Source organism: Sinocyclocheilus anshuiensis, unplaced genomic scaffold (genome assembly GCF_001515605.1).
Source record: "Sinocyclocheilus anshuiensis isolate Anshui unplaced genomic scaffold, SAMN03320099.WGS_v1.1 scaffold947, whole genome shotgun sequence".
Classification (NCBI taxonomy): domain Eukaryota; kingdom Metazoa; phylum Chordata; class Actinopteri; order Cypriniformes; family Cyprinidae; genus Sinocyclocheilus; species Sinocyclocheilus anshuiensis.
In genome coordinates this window covers 468,140-489,473 of record NW_015547686.1, presented here as the reverse complement: position 1 = coordinate 489,473, position 21,334 = coordinate 468,140, and the positions used below count along the sequence as shown (strand labels likewise).

At 38.0% G+C, this 21,334-nt stretch overlaps 2 protein-coding genes across 8 annotated transcripts in view; one reads left to right on the top strand and one right to left on the bottom strand.

The window, feature by feature from the left end:
- Positions 1-325: 325 nt before the first annotated feature.
- LOC107703295 (lysosomal acid phosphatase-like) lies at positions 326-7,632 on the bottom strand. Its single transcript, XM_016505877.1, has 11 exons — positions 7,453-7,632; positions 5,798-5,893; positions 5,336-5,422; positions 5,078-5,230; positions 4,774-4,872; positions 4,199-4,288; positions 3,419-3,551; positions 2,896-2,984; positions 2,626-2,732; positions 2,359-2,537; positions 326-1,705 (listed from the first exon to the last, which is right to left on the bottom strand). The coding sequence occupies exons 1-11, from the start codon at positions 7,534-7,536 to the stop codon at positions 1,575-1,577; spliced, it is 1,248 nt and encodes a 415-aa protein (XP_016361363.1). The 5' UTR covers positions 7,537-7,632; the 3' UTR covers positions 326-1,574.
- A 436-nt stretch (positions 7,633-8,068) lies between these two features.
- The window catches only part of LOC107703290 (activating molecule in BECN1-regulated autophagy protein 1-like), a 79,501-nt gene continuing 66,235 nt past the window's right edge, over positions 8,069-21,334 (top strand). For 3 of the 7 annotated variants that reach the window (XM_016505867.1, XM_016505868.1, XM_016505865.1), the window contains exons 1-8: positions 8,080-8,325; positions 10,057-10,290; positions 10,958-11,016; positions 11,160-11,343; positions 11,490-11,662; positions 12,143-12,209; positions 12,304-13,727; positions 19,796-19,882. In XM_016505867.1, the coding sequence (XP_016361353.1) occupies positions 10,159-10,290; positions 10,958-11,016; positions 11,160-11,343; positions 11,490-11,662; positions 12,143-12,209; positions 12,304-13,727; positions 19,796-19,882 (2,126 nt within the window). In that variant the 5' untranslated portion in view covers positions 8,080-8,325; positions 10,057-10,158. Of the gene's footprint in view, positions 8,326-10,056; positions 10,291-10,957; positions 11,017-11,159; positions 11,344-11,489; positions 11,663-12,142; positions 12,210-12,303; positions 13,728-19,795; positions 19,883-21,334 lie in introns of all 7 variants that reach the window. The other 4 variants (XM_016505870.1, XM_016505871.1, XM_016505866.1 and 1 more) reach the window with 3 other exon arrangements.

Below are 21,334 nucleotides of genomic sequence, written 5' to 3'. Positions count from 1 at the left end.
TTATGCATTTATATGCACAAATTAGCAATATTTTAACCGCTTTGTGATAATTATGTCTCTGTAATTGCTTAATTATATATTAATATATATAACCATGAAGGGATGTTGGTGTGCATTCTGGTGGTGGAGTTTATCAAGAGATGCATTTAGAGACATTTTTGTGCAGACTTTTTATAAATCATTCATATTAACATTTCAGAAACTTTTGTGTGTTCACACATCACAAGATCATTTTACGCTTGTTTATAAACGAGGCCCTAGGACCTTAAATGACGTGGATATTCAGGGGACACCCCCATATTCAAAGCAGAGGTCTATGAATGTGTTTTTTTAAAGCTAGATTTACACAAATTGTGAATTTGGCTTATATTCTTGGTAAAAACATGTTGGTTTGAAGCTCTTTTCCTGACACTAAAGACTTGTGCTGTTACACATGTATTACAAGTTTCCATTTTGACTATTAACAAGATGTCAGTGACCTAGTACACAACATACATGCATTTGTTTAAAACAGTTGTCCTGTCAAACATTATTTGTCTATTTGATGAAAATAAAACGGAATAAAAAAGGTTGTCTTCTTTTCAGATTAAGTACGTCTCAAACCATCACAATTTCTTCAGCTAATCAATACAGCATTTGTTAAATTAATCCTGCACTGAGACAGTAAAAAGACAATCATTAAAAACAAACAAAACATTAAAGATTAGAACAATTTGGACACATTGCATATAAATGTTGAGTGGCAATATATATATATTTTTTAATTCTTACTGGGCATGTTTATCAGTCTAACAATTTTGTATTAAATATGATGCACCTGGAACTGATTTTTACTGTATTGAGACATGAAAGCATATTTCATAACTTAATCCAAAATTTAATTTGTATTCACGTGATCAAAGTGGAATGACAAAACATTAAGGAAACTACACGATTAAACAACTCCAATAAAAGCTAATTTGAGTTTAACCTGACAAGACTGTTCATATCAGCATGTTGTTATTCTGAAATGTACTAATCAAAACTCTTCTGTGGCTGTAAATCAGGAGATAATCACATAAAAAGCATGAGGGTAAAATTCCATGAGTGCATTAAAAGGCCTCATTAAGTAGGCTTTTGTTGCCCCATCTGAATCTTTAGGCATTCACAAGTACAGTAGAATTAATGGCCTGGGAGCACAAACAGTAGGACGCCGAGGAGCTTCAATCTAGTCCACATCTCAGATATTTTGAGTTCAAGTTTTAGTTCCACCGTTGACATTTGTACATACTCTTTCATTACAATAAAATCCCAGAGCCCAAGACGGACATGAAGTCGAGTTGCTTAGTTATGCGTCTGTGCACTAGGCATTGTTATGTTAATGCTATTGACACCATCACAACTCTTGATTTACATCTAAGATAAGAGAAGTAAATAAGACATTACCAAGTGTTCCTTGGTGTAAAAAATGTGTGGCCAAAAAGAGTTCCGTCTTTTCAGTTGTCTTAAGAGTTTCTCAACAACTTGGTGCTGTGTCCTCATAGGTCCTCTTCACTGTCCCACAGTTCCTCTGTGTGGAGGAGCCGATATGATTGTCAGGAGTCACTCTCGTTTATGACATGACTGTAGCTAGCCATGGGCTCTTTTAGACGGCATAGCACTACAAACAGCAGCAGTACCAGGAGGAAGAGAAGACATCCACACACAACCAGCCCAATGATGACCTCTACACACATATATGAGAGAGAACTATCAAAATCAAAGTAACTAAAATGTACATATTTGAAAATCTATATAAGCAATATGGTTGGCCATTTTATGTATATTTTGAAAGATATTTAAAATTGTATCTTTTGTCATATGGAAGTGCTTTAAATAATAAATTGCAGTATAAATATCAATAAATAATTAAATATTCATAATTTACAGTTTGTGTGTGCACAAAAAAAGAGTGGTTACAAGATGTAAGCAATAAACAGCATTTATTAAAGGGGTCATATGATGCTTTTTAAAAGATCATTAAGGCCAAATAAAGTGCTTTTGCTTTCGCCTAGAAACACACAGCGTCTCCCTGACATCGCTGCTTCAACACTAACTGCGGTTACTGAAACCACGCCTTCTTTCTTTGCGTGCACATTTGGGCGGCATTATGCTAATATTTCCACATAGTGAGGTAGATATGTGGGGGCGAGTTAGAACGAGCCGTTTTAGGGGGGCGTGGCAGAGTCTTAACTTTGATAAAGAATATCTCTTTGGTTTTGAGACTTTAGTCTTTGCAACTTCAGGGATCTTATCTATTCACAATCAGCTTGTAACACTCCAAAGAGAAAGGAAAACTTGAAATCGCATGACCCCTTTAATGTAAATTATTGTGATCACCAGTGTCTGTGGCTTCCTTCCTTATCTGACACTCTTTATTCCTGTCTTGTGGTATGACTTCACGTGTGAGGTTCACAAAGTCCTGTAGGGGGCAACGCTGAGAACAGCCCGGTAAAGACACAGGGTACGGCTCAGACAAATTAGTGTCATTGCGATAAAACATCTGCACTGTAAACAGCCTGAAAGAGCAAAGCAAAGGTATATTTTAGTTGACCAAAGAATGTCTACTTGAAACATGAATTTAGGAAAAACACAGTTCTCAGTTACCCGTTCTCTTCCTGGTGAAGTTCAATTAGATGACACGAGGCATAAGGTGGCTGCAGGCCATTAAAGACATCCAGAGCTTCCTGCAGGGCTACAATTGTTGTGTCATGCTAGTGAGGAAAGGGTTACATGAGAGAACATTACATGAACTGCTTACTCTAAAGATGACAAAATTATTTTCCTTTTTTTTGTTTAGTAAGATATTGACTGAAAAAGGGAAGTTTGGGTGTTTTGGTCTGCTGATGTTTCATTTAAGTGTGACACAAGACTTACAGCTGAGTATACCATCATCTTCACTTCCTGTTTAGAGTCCGGTGCTGCTGCATTTGAGAGATTCTTAATGATCTGATCTAACAGCAGGCCTGTAAATGAGAGCAAAGGTGCAGTTTTAGCACATTAAAGTGTCGCAGGATCACAGTACTGCATTTGTGTATTCCAGTTTGAATGTAGAAAGGTCCATCCATTGTTTCTTTACACTGACATTTCCCTGCACTATAATTGCACACCGTTTCAGGTTGCAGCCTCTCCCTCTATTCATACAACACTGATTTGCATATGAGTGCATAAAAGTGTCAGAGTGTGTAACTATCAAAATGCTCTGTCAAGAATCCTCTCTTCTTTTTGAAAATGTCAAAAACTACTCTCAATGTTTAACCTCATATAATGTTTTTCTCTGGGTTTTTGGTTCTTATTGTTTTTATTCATTTAGTTTTATTTTTTTGCTGTTGTTGTTCTATATTACTTGGCATAATTGTGAGTTTATTTGAAATTCATTTAAAAAAGAAAATGCTCTCACCTCCCTGAAGTCTGCACTTCTCCTTTCTCTTGTACACTCCAAACAGAATCTGAAAACCAAAGTTCTTTAACACCTTTAGCGTCTCCATCGCACTTGAAGTAACCCAATCAGGTGGTCGCATCCCATGTTTTGCCTGGGGAAGAAGAATAACGAAAAGAGATGGAGAGAGAAGATTATCTGATCTGACACAGTTCACGGTGTCTGTCTGAGCATTAGGATTTAATTTATTCTGAGCATCATGAGATCAGTCTGGAATAAAATGAAGCATGGTGATTCGGTTTGAGGTAAGGCCATTATTGCAAGACATTTACCACAAAGCCTCTTAATATCATGAAAGAGTCCACACAGACTAGGGAACAGTTTTACCCACAAGCCATCAAACTTGTGAACGACTGTCGTGACTCCCTCCTCTGATATTGTAAATGTCCAATAACAATCTAATTAAAACAGTGATAGATATATATATACAAATATTGAAATAGTTTGAGACTGTAGGAAGATAACTTTGTAGCTCACAGTAGGTCTTTAATGATTTATAAGTTATCATTTCAAATAAATTAATCTATGGAGAAAATGAATGGAATTTGTTCTTCTGGAGCCCTAATGCTGCACTTGATAGGGAGTTAAAAAAAAAAAAGCTAGATTTGCACACACTGCCTTTATTTCAATATATCATTCATTCCTAAAGACAATACTTAGCAGGTGAGATTGATTGGCAGTTTTTAATGCTAGATGAAGCCATGAGTGCATGTGTGCACATAAATGGCAGGTGAAACTCGCCTCACAGAACAATGTGTCATACAAACTCCAAATAGTCTCAATGTTGGCTTTCTCCAGTCCTGTTTTATTTCTCACCATCTCTATTAAGCCCTGCAAAAAAACAATGACATCACCATGAGTGTAGTAACCATTATGGCTGGGATGTCTAATTTACTGTTTTTTTTATTATTATTTTTGCACATATACATTGCAAGATAGGATACATGCTAACATTGTAAGTTACATACTAACATGTAAGTAAATTACTAACATGAATAAATAGGAAGCAAGATTTAAAATGGAACAGACTTGAAAAAATATGTAAATCAGAATAGCACTAAAACTGTAAATACTTTGACAGAGGAGCATACGTTTTCTGCCATCTGACAAAACATTTTCACAAAATCAGAAAAAACGATTTACATTTCTTCCATTTACATGATATTTATCCAACAAAACAAGGATGTTCACAAGGTTAGAAATGTAGGGATTCAATATATTCTTAAAACAGGTCTTAAAATCTTAAAATGTTTAAATCTAAGGTAAGAATGTTATCAGTTTAATTATTAATTTTCATTTTCACAAGGTGGACTCACCTTGTAGGTTTCAGTCATGTTAAGAAAAATGCCTGTTTTTTCAGTCTCATTCATTAATTGTGTGTAACGTGGACAATCTTCCAGAGGGAATGAGAGCAGCTGGAAAGAAAAAAATACAAACACAAACACACTGAAGGCAGGTCCTGTAGCCATTGAAACAGATTTTAAACATACAGAGACATTTATTGATGCTGCTTCTGTGCAAATATGACTTCATCGCTAAAGAGAGGTCAGGGCCAAGTTTCAGTGTGCTGCGAAATTGTGGAGAGAAAGGTGAGAACAGAACTTCAGTGTGATGTCTTACCCTCTCTTCATCCGCTGGGACAGTGTGAATAGGTATTGGTTGCCATTTCAAATCTGGATTAAACACCTCAGAACCATTAGGTGGGAACATGCCAGCCAGGTTTGCTTCTGCACTCATTAGAGTCCGGTCAACGTCTGTACTTCTGATGAATATCTACGGCACAAAGACAGGATTACTTATTCTATTTAAACACATAAGTCTGACAACTCTATGTTTAAGTTTATTGAACATGTTTAAACAATTTAAAGAGACAGTAACCTCATGCCGGTCATAGTCCTCACTCAGGAATCCTGTGTAGCGTTTCTTTAAAAACTGACCCAGTTCGAAGTGCTGCTTCATTCCCTCCTGGAATGTTCAGAAGATTGAGTTAAAGTAGTAAAACCACCCTCTTACTAAATCTTATAGTGAAAGAATTAAATAAAATCCTTAAAGGTGCATTCAGGTGCTAACTTAAAAAGTTGGGACACATTAAGAAATAAATTGTTTTTGTGAAGAGTCATCTGAATGTGAGATGATGACTGATAATACTCATAATAGTTTTCTATAAAAACTGTTTTAATTATGTAAGGAGCGGTTCACCCCCTCAATGTATACATAAACACAATTTAGCACAGACACTTGCATGTTTCTACATAAACTAAAGGCTACTTAAGTAGCACATAACCAATTAAAACAAAGAGCATAAGGTATGTAGTGTATGTGTGTGTCTGCATACTGTACCTGAGAGAGCTGTCCAAAACCCTGGGGCCAGTCACTCTCCTTATAGGGATCAGTTGGATAGGCCTTGATTGGAGATCTGTCACCATGACGATAAAGCTGACAGAGAGGAAGTCGGATATCTCGTAAGTATTGGGGATGTATGTGTGTGTTCAGGAGGAAGAACTACACCGTGCAACTGTGCTTAGTTTAGCTAAACCAACTTGTCATGTGCTCATCCTGACACCCGGATAGTACACAAGCCACACAGTTGTCTGTAAACACATTCTAATTGGATGAGCAGATTCAGTCTATCTCCTTATCTTTATCTCTGTCTTTCACAGAAATCAGACATGTTTAAATGTATTAAGTTTTCAGTTCTGGCTTGTGACCTTCTCTCATTTACACTAAGGTCTATAGTAGGACTTGCCTGAATCACTTTCCAAACATTAAGTAGGTGTTCTAGGAATGCGTTCAATTATAGTCATGTTACACAATCACGCTTAAAATGACACAACCCTCTGGTTTATACTTCCTCATCTGCAGTGACCTGATCGTCATGATTTACCACAAAACACTTCTATTCACTTATTTAAACCATGTGTCAGTATTAAATATGACTACCGACAATACAAAAAAGGGTTTTGAAGTTTTTTATGTGGCACAGAGGTGAAACAAAATGTACGAACATTCATATCTTGAATATGAAACAATAACACCAACATAAGAACAAAGTAGAATAAACACGTGGATTTATGTGCACAAATAGAAGAAAAGTTAAGCCACATCTTTAAATACTCTCATACAGCATACAAATCTGGTACTTTTATTATTGTGTATAAGCCTAAGTGATTCGAATTATAGAGTGGGATACCTAATTAGGATTTAAACAAAAATTTTGCATACAATATGATGAAGTTGGCACTGGCAACATATTCAAGAGATAAATGATTTTCATAATAAGACATTTGAGAACAAAGAAATGGTTTACTTTTGTGGGGCTAAAAATAAAGTAACTTCAATTACAATCAAAAAATAAATGGACAGCTGTTTCTTCTGAAATACCACAAAATGAATATGCCTCATCTATGTCAGAACGTCCTTATAATTGGATATACAAAACTTGCCCATCAAAAGCCATGACATTTACCAGTCTGTACATCCGAAACAAATGAACCACAATAGAATTTACTTGGACTTTAGCTTGTATCAAAGCATTTTATTGCTTTGACTAAACAGGGAGGTGCAATGAAAAAACAAAAACATGTCTCATGTGATGAACCCAAACATTGAGTAAGCTGGTTAGAATGGTTTAATACAATATCAAATAACCAAAGTTTAAGTCGAGAATAAGTTGCAGAGCTAAGAACAAAGTTGGTAGCAAACAATGGTTACTCATGTCAGCAGATATTGCCACTCACACGTCGTTACTATTTGATACCGTTTCAAACTAGACTGACATCGACAGAAGACAACCTTCGATCCAACATATTCAATGCAAAGCATTGAGAGCGAAAAAAAATGAAAAGGAGACACAAACATCAGTTCATATTTACACAAAAACACAGAGTTGTAATGCATCAAAATATGACACATAACAAGAAGCCAGAATGTGCGTGTCGTTTTATGAACGGTTTTGTCAAACCAGCAGCAGACAGATTATACATTATAGTACTCACCACAGTGACAAACTTCAGCGTCCTTTCTCCATTGGAAAGACTGAAAGCGAAGAGGAAAGCGACGATCAGAAAACAGGACTCCATACTTGTGGACGAGCAGCTGAGGCAGAGCACAGTAACCTCATTGATCGATCGTGGTCTGGCTGATCTGCCAAACACAAGACGAGCTGCAAGTTGTTCCGGGAGCGCTCCCATTGGTCAACGCATTCTGCAGCTTTAAAAACACGTGAATTGATTGGCTATCTTGGAACAGAGAAGGACTCGGGAAATAAATAGTTTGTCTTTGTTGGGTGGCTTATGATGAGTTAACAACAGTGAAATGCAAATATCAGTTAAAATGAAAATCCAGTCTCTTGTTATATTTTTATTCAATATTCATGAGTTATTGCTTAACCTGATATCCAGGCCTCAGATAAGGTGCATTCGTGTATTAATATTGATTCGTATATTAATACGCCTAGTATATGTTCACAATTATTTTAAATGATTTTATTTTGTATTTTCATATAGGTATTTTAAAATACTATGCTCATTTCCATAATTATTGTTATTTATGCACATGGTTTAATTAATTAAATGTACCCGGTCGCGCGTGAACGATGTCTTCGGTAGTTGATTACGAAGGATCTGTGTTCTACTGGCTTTGTCTGTACGCTTTTTGGCAAGGAGGTGTTGAGCACAGCAACAATTCTAAAGTACATTCGACCCTCTTTTCGGGAATAAACAAAAATAATCCTCACTGTATTTATATAAACCTGAAAGTAAAACCAGCACTGAATATTTAAGTAAGGTTCCTGCTGCTGAGGTGTCCCAACGTACTTATTTTACTTGATATCTACGATTTCAAGGAGTATATTCGGACAAAAATATGAGGTAGGCCGAATCTGAGACACCGTGTGGTTGTCTTTAATATATTTTAAACAAAAAACACTAATAATTTAAACACCATGTAACTGTGTGAATACATCACCCGTAAACTCTAGCATGCTAACTGCTAATGGGAAAGCTGTTGGCGAAATTTCCCAATTCAAAAACAAACATTTTAAATTATATATAACTTTAACTGGTGCCTTTATTCTGTGACCATGCAGTTAATTTACTTCGTGTTTATAGCACTTTTATATCCCCTGTCTAGCTTTATTAGCGGAAGATCACAGCTGAAGTCAAACATGTAAGTTAGTAGCCTGTCAGCTGGAGAATAGCTCAAGTTAGAGTGTCACAACACACGACATGTAAAGCTGATTCAAGTTTCTTCAACCTGTTAGCTTGATGCATAATGTACATAACGTGTATAATTATTGTCTTTCTACCATCTACACTGATATTTAATTATGTATAAAGCCCATTTAATTAAATCTATTTATTATAATGTTTAGTTCTTATCTATTTTGGCCTTTCATTTGTTGTTTGCTGAAATATATCTTGTCTTATATATATTATATGTTATCTGATTTCCCACTTGTGTTATTTTAGTATCATATTATAGTTTTTATTAATATTTTGTATATAATTTCTATATATTCCTATATATTTTCTATATAGTTCTTATTCATTTTTATTATAGTTTTAATCAGTTTAGTACATCAAGTTAAACTAAATTAAAATGTTAAGTGAAATGTTGGCAACTAGCTGAAATAAAATAAGTTTAAGTATTTTTTTAAATGTATTTTTTTGTTGTTGTTGTTAATGATGTTTTAGTTAACTAAACCCTGCAATAAAGTTTCTATTTTTCTGTGTAAGATATTAAATATAGTAATTCTGCCATTGCACATGTGTATTCGTAATCTTTGTAACAATGCTCGATTGTTTTCACACTGCTGTTCCATGGCTTGCCTATTCATGTGACATGGCCAGGATACATCATAATTTGGCCGTTGATTCGATATGCATTAAAAAATGTTCTTTTACACCTTGTAATCTCCTTTGCCACCTGTGATGATTGTGCAGAGACCATATTTAGAGGCAGTTTGAGGTGATTCTATATATTCCTATATATTTTCTATATAGTTCTTATTCATTTTTATTATAGTTTTAATCAGTTTAGTACATCAAGTTAAACTAAATTAAAATGTTAAGTGAAATGTTGGCAACTAGCTGAAATAAAATAAGTTTAAGTATTTTTTTAAATGTATTTTTTTGTTGTTGTTGTTAATGATGTTTTAGTTAACTAAACCCTGCAATAAAGTTTCTATTTTTCTGTGTAAGATATTAAATATAGTAATTCTGCCATTGCACATGTGTATTCGTAATCTTTGTAACAATGCTCGATTGTTTTCACACTGCTGTTCCATGGCTTGCCTATTCATGTGACATGGCCAGGATACATCATCATTTGGCCGTTGATTCGATATGCATTAAAAAATGTTCTTTTACACCTTGTAATCTCCTTTGACACCTGTGCTGATTGTGCAGAGACCATATTTAGAGGCAGTTTGAGGTGAGATACAGTGCTGGAAGATTTTACATTGAATTGAAATTACCAAGAAATTGTCTCATTGTCATCAGATTAATATTGAGTTGTAGCCAAGTTATGATATTCATGAACTTTGTTGGCCCTTTTTTATTTTTATGATGATTTGTTGATTTCTTTTTCTCTGCCCCCAGAATGATGGTGGGGCAGTAGCAGTGGTGGTCTAGCTGTGTGTGAGCAGGTGGACGGCTCTGGGTCTGGTGTGAGAGGGACGGAGCGAGGAAGAGTTTGTGGAGATGAAGGTGGGACAGAAGAACTCGGTGTGTATCCTGTCCAGTCGAGAGCGAGGAGCACGAGGCCTTTCCTCACACAGGATCCTGCAGCAGCTTGTGGAGGAGAAGACACAGCGCATGAAATGGCAAAGCCAGGTAACAGACTCACTGATCTCTGTCATCTGTTGACTTGTAGCCTGTTGTGTTGGAAATATTCAATATTATTAAGACAACCTTATTTTATTTGTTTTGCCAACTGTGGAGCTTTAGGATTTATGTACTATTTGAGGTTCTAAATAAATACAAAAACTCTAAAGAACGTCTAAATAAATAGCTTTATAGCCATGTACATTTCTTCTTTCATAATTATTGTCAAAAATTGACTTGGAAAAAGTACACACTCTGCCCAGTACCCGTAAAGGGCCATTCACAACAAGAACGATAACTATACGAATAACTAGCGTCCACATCAACAAATGATAACTTTCTGTTTATTTTAAGCTTGTGCTGCAATGCTGCAGTCTTCTGCTTTAAATGCGCAAGCTATTCTGATCGGCTGTCAATGTTTATAACCTTCATCGGCTGTAAAACAGTCATTCTCAAAGTGATTCCAACAATATAATTCCTCCATGTCATTATCGTTATAGATGTAGCGTGGACTTCACTATTCTCATAGAATTAGAATGATTATTAACACTTAATAGTTACTGTATATCTATCGGAATAGTTTTCGTCCTGGTTGTGAACAGGCCTTAATATTGTGGTTTGGAAGTGACTGAGGTAAAATCACTGCTCTTTTTTTGATTTTCTTTCGGTGTCACAGAAAGTGGAGTTACCAGACAGCCCCCGCTCAACCTTTCTTCTGGCCTTCAGTCCTGATAGGTACGACCACTCTGACTTCTTTCTCATAGTCTTCAGTACAGATCTGCTAAATAAACTGACTGGCTGATCTCAGGCTTTTCCAGTTAAGGCCTATCATCAACAAGATCATCAGAGAGGTGTTTTTGCTATTTGTCTCTTCACAGGTCTTTAATGGCCTCGACCCATGTGAACCACAACATCTACATCACAGAGGTTAAGACAGGAAAGTGTGTTCACTCTCTAGTGGGTCACCGCCGGACACCCTGGTGCCTGACCTTTCACCCTAGCATCCCTGGTCTTATTGCTTCTGGCTGCCTGGATGGAGAGGTTCGAATCTGGGACCTGCATGTAAGTCTTGACCATACACATATTCAAAGATTGTTTGGTCAACTTGTAATCGTTCTACTCTTTGCTTTAATATGTTTTTTTTTTTTTCGGGTGATTTGTTGCCACAGCTTAATTTTGCTCCAAAGAATTGTGTGTTTTCGTTTCAGGGAGGCAGTGAGAGCTGGCTCACAGAGAGTAACTCAGCAATTGCATCCCTTGCTTTCCATCCTACTGCTCAGCTGCTGCTCATTGCCACCAACAATGAGCTGCATCTATGGGACTGGAGTCGGAAGGAGCCCTTTACTGTGGTGAAGACTGCTAGCGAGACAGAGAGAGTCAGGTTTGATGTGCTTACTTTTTATAAATTTAAAGGGATAGTTCACACAAAAATGAAAATTATGTCATCAACAACACACCCAAAGCCTTTGTTGTTCAAAAACCCATAAGAACCATAAAAGACTAATAAACATGTTTTTAACGAAACGAGAGATTTCTGTCCTTCCACTGAAAGTCTATTCACCTTTCAACTTTGATACTTTAAAAAGTTTGTGAAAGAAATCTCAATTAAGCGGTTTATTCCATCTTCTGAAGATACACGATTGTTCAATATGATGAACAGATTTAATTTAAGCTTTTATTCACATATAAACATTGATTAATGCACATACATAGAGCTCATTCAATATGGTAAGAAGATTCTCAAATGGTCTTGCTTGACGAGCAAAAAACGATTGGGTTTAAAACATGCGGGTGAGTAATTGATGACTGATTTTTAATTTTTGGGTGAACTATTCCTTACTTTTTTGTGTGTTTTTTGCAGGTTGGTGAGATTTGATCCATTGGGTCACTATATTCTAACTGCCATTGTAAACCCTTCAAACCAACAGGTGAGTCTTGCTGGAAATTCTGTTGTTTAAGCACAAGACATTTCTATTCTCTAAAATTTGTGACTATACATATGCTTGCATTTGTGCGTTGCAGAATGATGATGATCCTGAGATTCCAATGGACAGTGTGGAGATGCCTCATCTCCGTCAGCGCTCTTTCCTCCAGTCCCAGCCTGTAAGACGCACACCCATCTTGCACAATTTTTTGCACATCCTCACTTCCCGCAACTCCGTCCCTCAGTCTGGAGGCACTCTTGCTGCTTCCAGTGATGAGGCCTCTGATTCGTCTGGGCGTTACACTGTTTTGAGGGATCGATCCCGACTGCCATACCATGGTTGCGTTCAGTCACTCGGAGTAGTGTGTTTCTGTAGCCGTTGCTCATCAACACGGGTTTCATCTCCGCCTGACGAGGACACTTCCGACTCCGCCTCCTTGGAGGGACAATCACATGCATCTACCTTTTCTTCTGCACGCACAGAGCCGCGAATACCACGGTTTCCTGTTGAATCTCATGCTTCAAATCGGCCCTCAGCATTTAGCTGCATGTACGGTGGTGGGAGCAACGTGCGGAACATTTCTTCTAGCTCTGGGAGGAGGGGAGTAGCTGGAATGGCACCCATCCCACCTTTCCGGCAGCAACCACCAGGCAGGGAAGATGGAGGCCATCTCCCTGGGCCAGACTGGATAGGCTGTGTGCTTAATGGGCGAGGTAGTAGTATGACTCCACCCAGAACCAGCGCTTCCTCTGTCAGCCTGCATTCTGTCCTGCGACAGCAAGGGACTTTTAGCCAGTCACCTGTTTACACCTCAGCTAGTGATGGACTGGGCCTTTCTCATAGCAGCGGCAGCACATCAGGGACTAGTTCTAGCAGGCAGCGCTCACCAGAGGAAGCGGGGCAGAGCAGCCCTTCTTTCATCCGCAATGTTCTTCAGTGTAACCTTAACCGCTATTTCATGGAGTGTGAGCGAATGCAGGACCTGGTGCAGCCTCTAGAGGGCAACAGGCAGGACCAGCAGACTCAGGAAATGCTGAATAACAACATGGACCCAGAGCAACCAGGTCCATCTCATTACCAGCCACTCTCCAGTGACGAAAACCCTTCACGCAGTCACATGAACCGCTGTAGAGTCTGCCACAACCTTTTCACCTACAATCAGGGTACTAGGCGCTGGGAGAGAACAGGTCAGCCGACATCTGCCGAGAGAAATGCAGCTTGGCAACCTACTAGTCCTGCCCTCCACAGTGTAGCCCCAGTCTCTCACTCTGATCATGACCTACTGGAACACAGACCCATGGATCCCAGCCCAGACGCCCCAGAGCCTCATGTTCCCTTTTCCCGCAGCACAGCAACTGGTCAGCAGGAGGAGCAGACTATTGGGCTGGTCTTCAACCAGGAAACTGGACAACTAGAGCATGTTTACAGGCAGTCCGCCACCTCTCGCTCAACAAATGTATCACAAGAAACCATAAACCAGGAAATGCCTGAAGACACACCAGATGACGATTACTTACGCAGGTGAGGCAGCAGTCTTGTTTGAATGCTTAAAGGGGTCATGTCATGAGGAATCAAACTTTCTTATTTGTTTGATATTGAAAGTTTTCATTGTACTAGAAAACATACCAAGTTTCCTCACCAGTCCAAAAAGATTATTTATTGAAATTAAGCTGCACTAATGACTAATTTTCGCAACTTATTGATATTAGATGTTGGCTCATGGCCATCTACATTTAAATGACAGCAGTGCCGATTGATGTTTAGAAACAGTGAGGTAAATAGGAGGAAATAGGGCTCATCTAAAATAATTATTGGGATCAGTGGTTCAAAACTTGCCAAAGTTTTCACTGACCCCACTGCAAAAAAAACAAAAAAAACAATTCTCTTTTGGCCTTATATACTCAACCATTCAATAATGACTGACAGTACAGACATTTACAATATTACAAAAGATTTTTATAAAATCTTCAAATTATGTTTATTTCAACTTTCTATTAATCAAAGAATCCTGAAAAAATGTATCTCAGTTTCCAAGAAAATATTAAGGAGCACAATGTTTTTAACATTGATAATAAGAAATGTTTGTTGAGCACCAAATCTGCATATTACAATGATTTCTGAAGGATCATGTGACACTGAAGAAGACTAAATAAATTACACTTAAAATATTTTTAGAGCATTTTAATGCCTTACAAACTTAAACATACTTGGTTTTCTGTGATGTACTGAACTATTGTAGACTCTGTATCTAAATATCAACTAATATAGAGTGGGTTGTAAGAGATCCCAGGCGTGACAGTTCCTTCCCGAAACACTTGGATACAGGCCCTAGGTCAGCCGGCCAACCTTATTATTGAGCCCAATTATATTACAATTTGTAAAAGGCAAATAATGATTAGAGTTAAATGTGTGAAAGTTTGTTGAACTGTGTTATTACTGGCTGCGTGTAGCATATGAAAGGTTTGTGCAACTGATTGCAGTGTAGATTGTTTTGTAATCCAGTCACAATATAATGCAGGCTTTGCAAAGATGCTGTTGGCAGTGCAAACTGTATTTGACCTGACAGCATACTCGGAAGTCTGCGTGTGAGTGTAGCAAAGCACTGTTACTCATTTCATATGTGAAGGGACTGTTTCTTAAGGCACAAATGCTGAAAATGGTTCGCATATGAAATGAGCAGGGTTGGGAGGGTTACTTTTAAAATGTATTCCGTTACAGTTACAAATTACTTCATTAAAAAAGTATTCAGTAACGTAATCAAAGTACCACAATATAAAAGTAATGTAATCTGATTACTTTTGGATTACTTCAAGTTACATATGTAAATAAGTCATAAGTAATAGTTAAGTCTGCATTTCAGCCCGGGCCCGACTTTTTTACGGCCCTAGGGCCGGGCTTCGGGCCAATTTTCACATCATAGTTCAGACGTGGGCCGGGCCTCATAAAAAACAAAAACTTATATTTAACGAACAAAAAATGCTCCAAACGTGCTTTCTAAATTAACTTAATAAAAAAACGAAACTGATTTGTTTTATTTCGTTAAGTAGTAATTTCAAGTTTTCTGTAGATATATTTATCATGTCTGTGAGGCATCTATTCGCTGAGTTTCGGGTCATTTTTGAGAAGCGCGCCTGTTCAAGAAGAGATGGCAGAAAGCGCATCATGTTTGTTTTCTTTATTTTATAAAAGCACAACGTTTTGTTGATATTGTGAGTGCACACAAATAAAAGTAGATCCTTCACAGTTCTGAATGATGTATTAGGCTACTCTTACCTTTATGAGCAAAAATGACGGCGTATCCACTGAAAAATATGCAAGCGATCGCGCTGGCGCCTCCATGTCCTGCAAAGCGTGCTTTAGCTTCCACTCTCAGCACAAACTATTGGATATAACGCACATTTATCTAGGTTTAACGTTTAAACATTGTTATATGCTTGAAACTTTGTTTTTTGATGTAACTGTAACGGATTACAGTTACTAGATTTTTGTATCCTGATTACGTAACGCCGTTACATGTATTCCGTTACTCCCCAACCCTGGAAATGAGCAACAGCTCTGCGTGAGGTGCTCTGGTGCTAACAGACCAGCTGTGAGTTTGATGTCATGTCAAATATAATTTAAATCTTTCTTATTCTTCAATAGTAGCCTCTTTGCAAAGCCTGTATTATTTAGTGACATGATCACAAAGCAGTCCACACTGCGATGCGCCACATAAACTGTTATTGGAGTAAAATGATTGGAACCTTGTTTGGGCTTCAAAGAAAAGTGTCTGACATGCAAATCAGCTTGATCTGACCTTGTGCCCGTCTGTGTGCACTCTTATTAGCCCTCACAGCAGAGTGTGCCATCCAGAGCTGGGCCTAGTATTAATGAAGTGCTTATCTGCATATCAACACTGTCACTTCCCCACAGCATAGATGAATAAACTTTAAGAAGTGAGTGACGTGACAAACAAAGTGTCTTTTTTTCATTTTGCTACATAAATTATAAATCTCACCAGAAAGGAATTGCATAGAGATTGGTCAGTGTATTTGTTTTTATGTCATTGTTTTTATATTTGGATTTATGTGAATTTCAGAAGAGCTTGTTGTGTTCACCAAGCATGCCAAAAGTGAAATGCATGGCGGACTTCTGAAATGGACTGAGTTCATTTATAGCCTTCACATGCAAGTCAAAATTTCACCCTGAACTGCTGTAAGACCCCTATAACAGATGAAAGTATCTGCAAGATACTGACAGAAACTCTAAGTGAAAGGAACATGTTTGTTGTATTTATGCTATTCATAGCAACACAAGCAGAATGAAGCTGTCATTTGAGATTTGTGAGCTTTCATTTCTCACTCTTGTGTTCTCAGCTGTAAGGGACACCAGGTCCTCGAAGTGCTGACAGTTCTTGAATTTAGTTGAATTTAATTTAATTATTGTAATATCTGGAAAAACGGCATCTTCTATTGAAGAGTGATTAAAAGTGCTTTCAGTGAACTTATTGTATGTGTACACTACCATTCAAATGTTTGTGGTCACGGTCAGTACAATTTTTTTTACATTTTTTTAAAAGAAGTCTTTTATGCTCATGCATTTATTTGATCAAAATCACAGTAAAAACAGTAATATTGTGAAATATTATTACAATAACAAATATATTACAAATACAAAGCTAAATTGTCAGCAGCCATTTGTATGACATGATTCGGTGATTCGGCTGATTTGGTTCTCAAGAAACATTTCTTCTTATTATCAGTGTTGAAAGCATTTGTGCTGCTTAATAATATTTGTGGACATTGTGATGATTTTTTCCCAGGATTCTTTTGTTCAAAAGAACATAATTTTTTTGAAATAGAAATCTTTTGTAATGTACATGTAATGACTATCACTGATCAATTTAATGCATCTTTATCACCAGATAAAATCTTACTAACCCCAAACATTTGAACGGTAGTATATGTGTAGTCTTTTCATCATTAGCAATGTAGGAAGAGTGAGTTGCTAGTCTACAGTGAGACTTTTATGCTTAAGACACATAGAATTTGTTTGTGCATCACCAGTTTAGGAAACTACTACTTTTAAGGCCCTGTAATACTAGTCCTGTATTTTTATTTGGTACTAATGTCCTTATGAACACTGGGTCAGACTGCTGATGCTGCACTCTGTCTAGTTGAGTCATTTAATGTAAGCATTTACTCATGGCCTAGTATTCAACTGCTTCTCTGGACTGTCACATTTTACTAATTCAAATAAGTAGTCATGCAAACCCTAGGCCACTTGGCTCATAAAGAGAAGTCTGGTTTTGTTGGGTGCTGCAGTTAAGTTAATCGATCCACTTTTATTAACTTAAGTTGAAGTTCATCACATTGGCACTTTTGTAAGGAATCTGATGTAAAATGTGGGACAGTCTTCACAGATTACTCCCCTCAAGGGGTCCTGCAATGCCAGTTACAGTCCTTTGGGGGGCAGTAGCTCATCACACTGCATATGTGGCGGTAACTATGCACACAGATCTCCATCACTGAGTGGCCTATGGGCCTTTATTCTGATGATGTACTTGCACTCTAACACACAGTCCTCCTCTTTTCATGTCACCGAACATCCTGACCCATGTGCATGGCTGTGCTGTGATTTGGCTGCGTTTTAAGGCCAATGCTGTGCAACAAAAAACAGTATCACACTTCACTTATGCAGAAGTGCAACAAGAATTAATACTCTGTCATTTGACGTTCTCTCATGAGTCCCGCTCCAGTTCAGTGTTACTGACTCACAGCTTTGAGCATGGAGCAAAGTTTCAGAATGAAGTCTTCCCACTACATGCTATTGTCATACCTGAAACAAGAGAAGAAAACTATAGTACCAGATCATGCTACACGTGCAACTTCTAAAGATGATTGTAGGCAAAACGAGTTACCAGAATTACCAGAACAGGATGGTTCTGAAATATTTTGTGCATTTTTAAAGAGCCTTGTTTGCTTCATCTCTGTTAAAATGCAAATCTTGATCTTTAAGAGTCAAAGGGAGCAAACAAAGCAAATGTGTGAAAAGGAGTCAGAATCGATCCGTTCTGTTTTTGGTGTGAGTCAAAGGGCAGAAGATGGCATTCTAATGAAGAGCTGAGCACACCCACACCAAAAACATTCACATACACACACATCACACTGACTCATGCTGAATAAAAATGCCCCGCTTGCTACACAACTGTCCGTCCTGCTTTGTGCCCTGACAGTACGAGGCAGCATGTTGTCGTCCACAGGACTCAGTCTCCTCTTTTAATGGCCTTCAGCATACTCTTTGGTGTGTGAGGAAGTTTGAGTACAAACTCAAACTTAAAGAGCAGGTCATATGGGTTTTTGAAAAATATCTCTTTTGCAGTTTATAACGTAGCTATCCTTAAATGAAAACAATCTGCAAAGTTGTTAATCAAAAAAGTGCATGATAAATAAAGATATTGTCTCTCAAAAGAGAGTCGATTCTGAATCGCCTTAACGAGTCGTCATATTTTCTCATCTTTTGCCGGTTACCGTTATACGTCACTGGGTAACACATTTGCATAATCCCCGCCTGCCCGCGAAATACGAACGGAGTCTGACCTGCCCACAAACACTTCCGCTAGACTAGTTAGTGTGTTTACATCATGTTGAGAAGACGCTGTGTTCAAGGATACCACAGAAATACAATTCGTTTTGTTGTGTGAATATCATTTTACCAAGGACTGCTTATCTAATCTTGGCTTTTATCTTCGTTGGTTTCTACTCTTCTTAATTTGGGCTAACAAGCTCTCCGAACCACAACCTGTAAGTACTATTAATAGGTTATGTGTACATTTTCAATTGAGTGCTCAAAATATCTAGTTTTATTAGTATAATAAACTAAAAACTAAAATATTAGTTTTTGTGCTAATATGTGATGTATACCTAGTGCAGCTTTAGGTTTCCAGGTAAAGCACGATATTACTGAAGTAGTTCGGATAATTCACTGTGAACCCACTATTTCCTAAGAATGTGTCGATTAATGTAGACTGACGTTGTTCTAATTACTTCGTTTAATAATAAAGAATGTAGTATAGCACACAGACTTTATAATCATTGTGAAATTGCTGTTTATTTTGCTGCACGGCAGTTATAGGTTTAACGCGGGAGAGACGAGCGAGTTAGTTAGGCTAGTGCGCCTGTGAGTTGTTCTGCATTCTGATTAAAAGTTAAGACAAACCTGTTGTAGGTGACTCCGACACAATATTAGGACACTTTAAAATACCATATGACCTGCTCTTTAACAAATTCCCCAATTTAACAGATTTTTAACTGATTCCTAGCCAGGCCTGGCAGAGCTCACATCATTACTTACACATTACATTCATTTAGCCTTTGCATAACAGTCGGTAATGAGCATACTAATGTCCTTGTTCAGTTTAATGAGATTTTTAATGATTGTGATGGCCCATGGTGGGGAGTGTTACTGTAGAAACAGCATAGTGCAAATTGGAGGAAAATGTGTCTCTGTCGTCTTTGTGTGATGTCCTGTCCAGAGATTCTTTATATGAGCAGGAGGTGAAAGTCTTCACAATTCAAAAACATGCAAAGCAATGTAATTCTGTTTTGTAGGAGGTTGCTGGAGTCGTCCATGATGTCTCTTTCCAGATATGACGTCTCTGGATCACGAGACCACCCCATCTATCCCGATCCGGCCAGGTGATTCATTGTGTGTGTGTGATGTGTATGTTTGTGTGTGAGAGTGTTGCGTGAACTGCATCTCATGGTCATGCCACTTGGCCGGTGAGGTCTAGGTAATGAGGAAGACTGTGTGTCACGTTGCCGGTTGGTAGTGTGACATTTCAGACCTGCCAGCACCCCAATGTCTCCCTAATTCAAACACACACTCACATAGCCTGTCATCATCCTCTGACTCTGAGCGAGGCTCATAATAAAGTGAGTTCATGGCTAGTGAGTCATTGTTGAGCTCTGGGGAATCAGCTGTGGTCCAGGATCAAGACAGATTGTTAGCACGGACTCCCGCTGGCAGGTTCGCACAAACACACTGGCTGACGCACCACTAACCTGTGAATTACCACAACAGACTCATTTGCCCCTGAGCAGAATGTACCTGGTGTTAGAAGCCATCCGAGCAGAGGGATAGTCTGACTCCAACACATTCAGAGCCACAAGTAATTGGCGCTGTATGACATGGTTGTTTCCCGGATCTCTCTCTCTCTGTCTGTATATTGGCTGAAAAAAACACGTCCTCGAACACATGCTGATAAACTGTGTGTGTGCATTGTGTTTAGGCTCTTTCAGACAGACTGTCACTGATTTGGCTGATTCTCAGTTCCTTAGAGCTCTAAAAAGTTCTGCCAAGTTTCTGTCCCTGCAATTGTATGTGTGTGTATGTGTTTGTGAGGGAGAATATTCTGTTTCGTTTGCTTCATAATTACAGTAATTCTCTTTGTGACTGGTGAGGATGTGTGACCATTATCGCACCCTGGGGTTTATTTGGAGTTTAACTGTTTGTCTTAGCATTAAGCTCATCTGTTCCAAGCTGGTGGCAGATGTCCTTGCTCAACTAGTCCAAGACAGAATGAAACTCCAGATGCTCTTCCTAAACTGCACAAAGGATTTTAGTTTTATGGGCTTCATTCAGCGAGTCCCTTTTCCAAAATGCTAACTAATGTCTCAGCAGCTTGAGCAGTTAAATGAGAATAGATGCAGCTTTCATTGAGAAAGTTACGAAAGCTGGGTGGAAGGTCCAAATTGCAGCTTCAGTGCAGCTTCAAAGCGTTCTACACGATCCCAGACGAGGAATAAGTGTCTTATCTAGCTAAACGATCGGTCATTTTCTAAAAAATGGAGAATAATCCTGGAATGTTTTCCTCAAAAACCTTAATTTCTTTTCGACTGAAGAAAGAAAGACATGGGTGCTTTGGATCTTTGCATCTTGGATGACAATGGGGGGTGAGAAAATTATAAGGAAATTTTAATTCAAAAGTGAACTAATCCTTTAAGTATATATCAGCTGTGCACAAAAGTTGTTTAAAAACAGAAGATGATCAGAGGAGGTAGTGCTGGGCGGTATGACAAAAAAATTATATCACGGTATTTTTCAAAATTATACCGGTTTCACGGTACATGACGGTATTTTTTTTCATG

What these genes read in the sequence shown, in the direction of transcription:
- LOC107703295 (XM_016505877.1), bottom strand. Translation starts at nt 7,536, where the DNA reads ATGGAGTCCTGTTTTCTGATCGTCGCTTTCCTCTTCGCTTTCAGTCTT. An exon ending in TCCCAGCGGATGAAGAGAGG is followed by an intron (nt 4,873 to 5,077) that starts GTAAGACATCAC and finishes TTTTCTTTCCAG; the next exon opens with CTGCTCTCATTCCCTCTGGA. An exon ending in ATGACACATTGTTCTGTGAG is followed by an intron (nt 3,552 to 4,198) that starts GCGAGTTTCACC and finishes CTTCTTCCCCAG; the next exon opens with GCAAAACATGGGATGCGACC.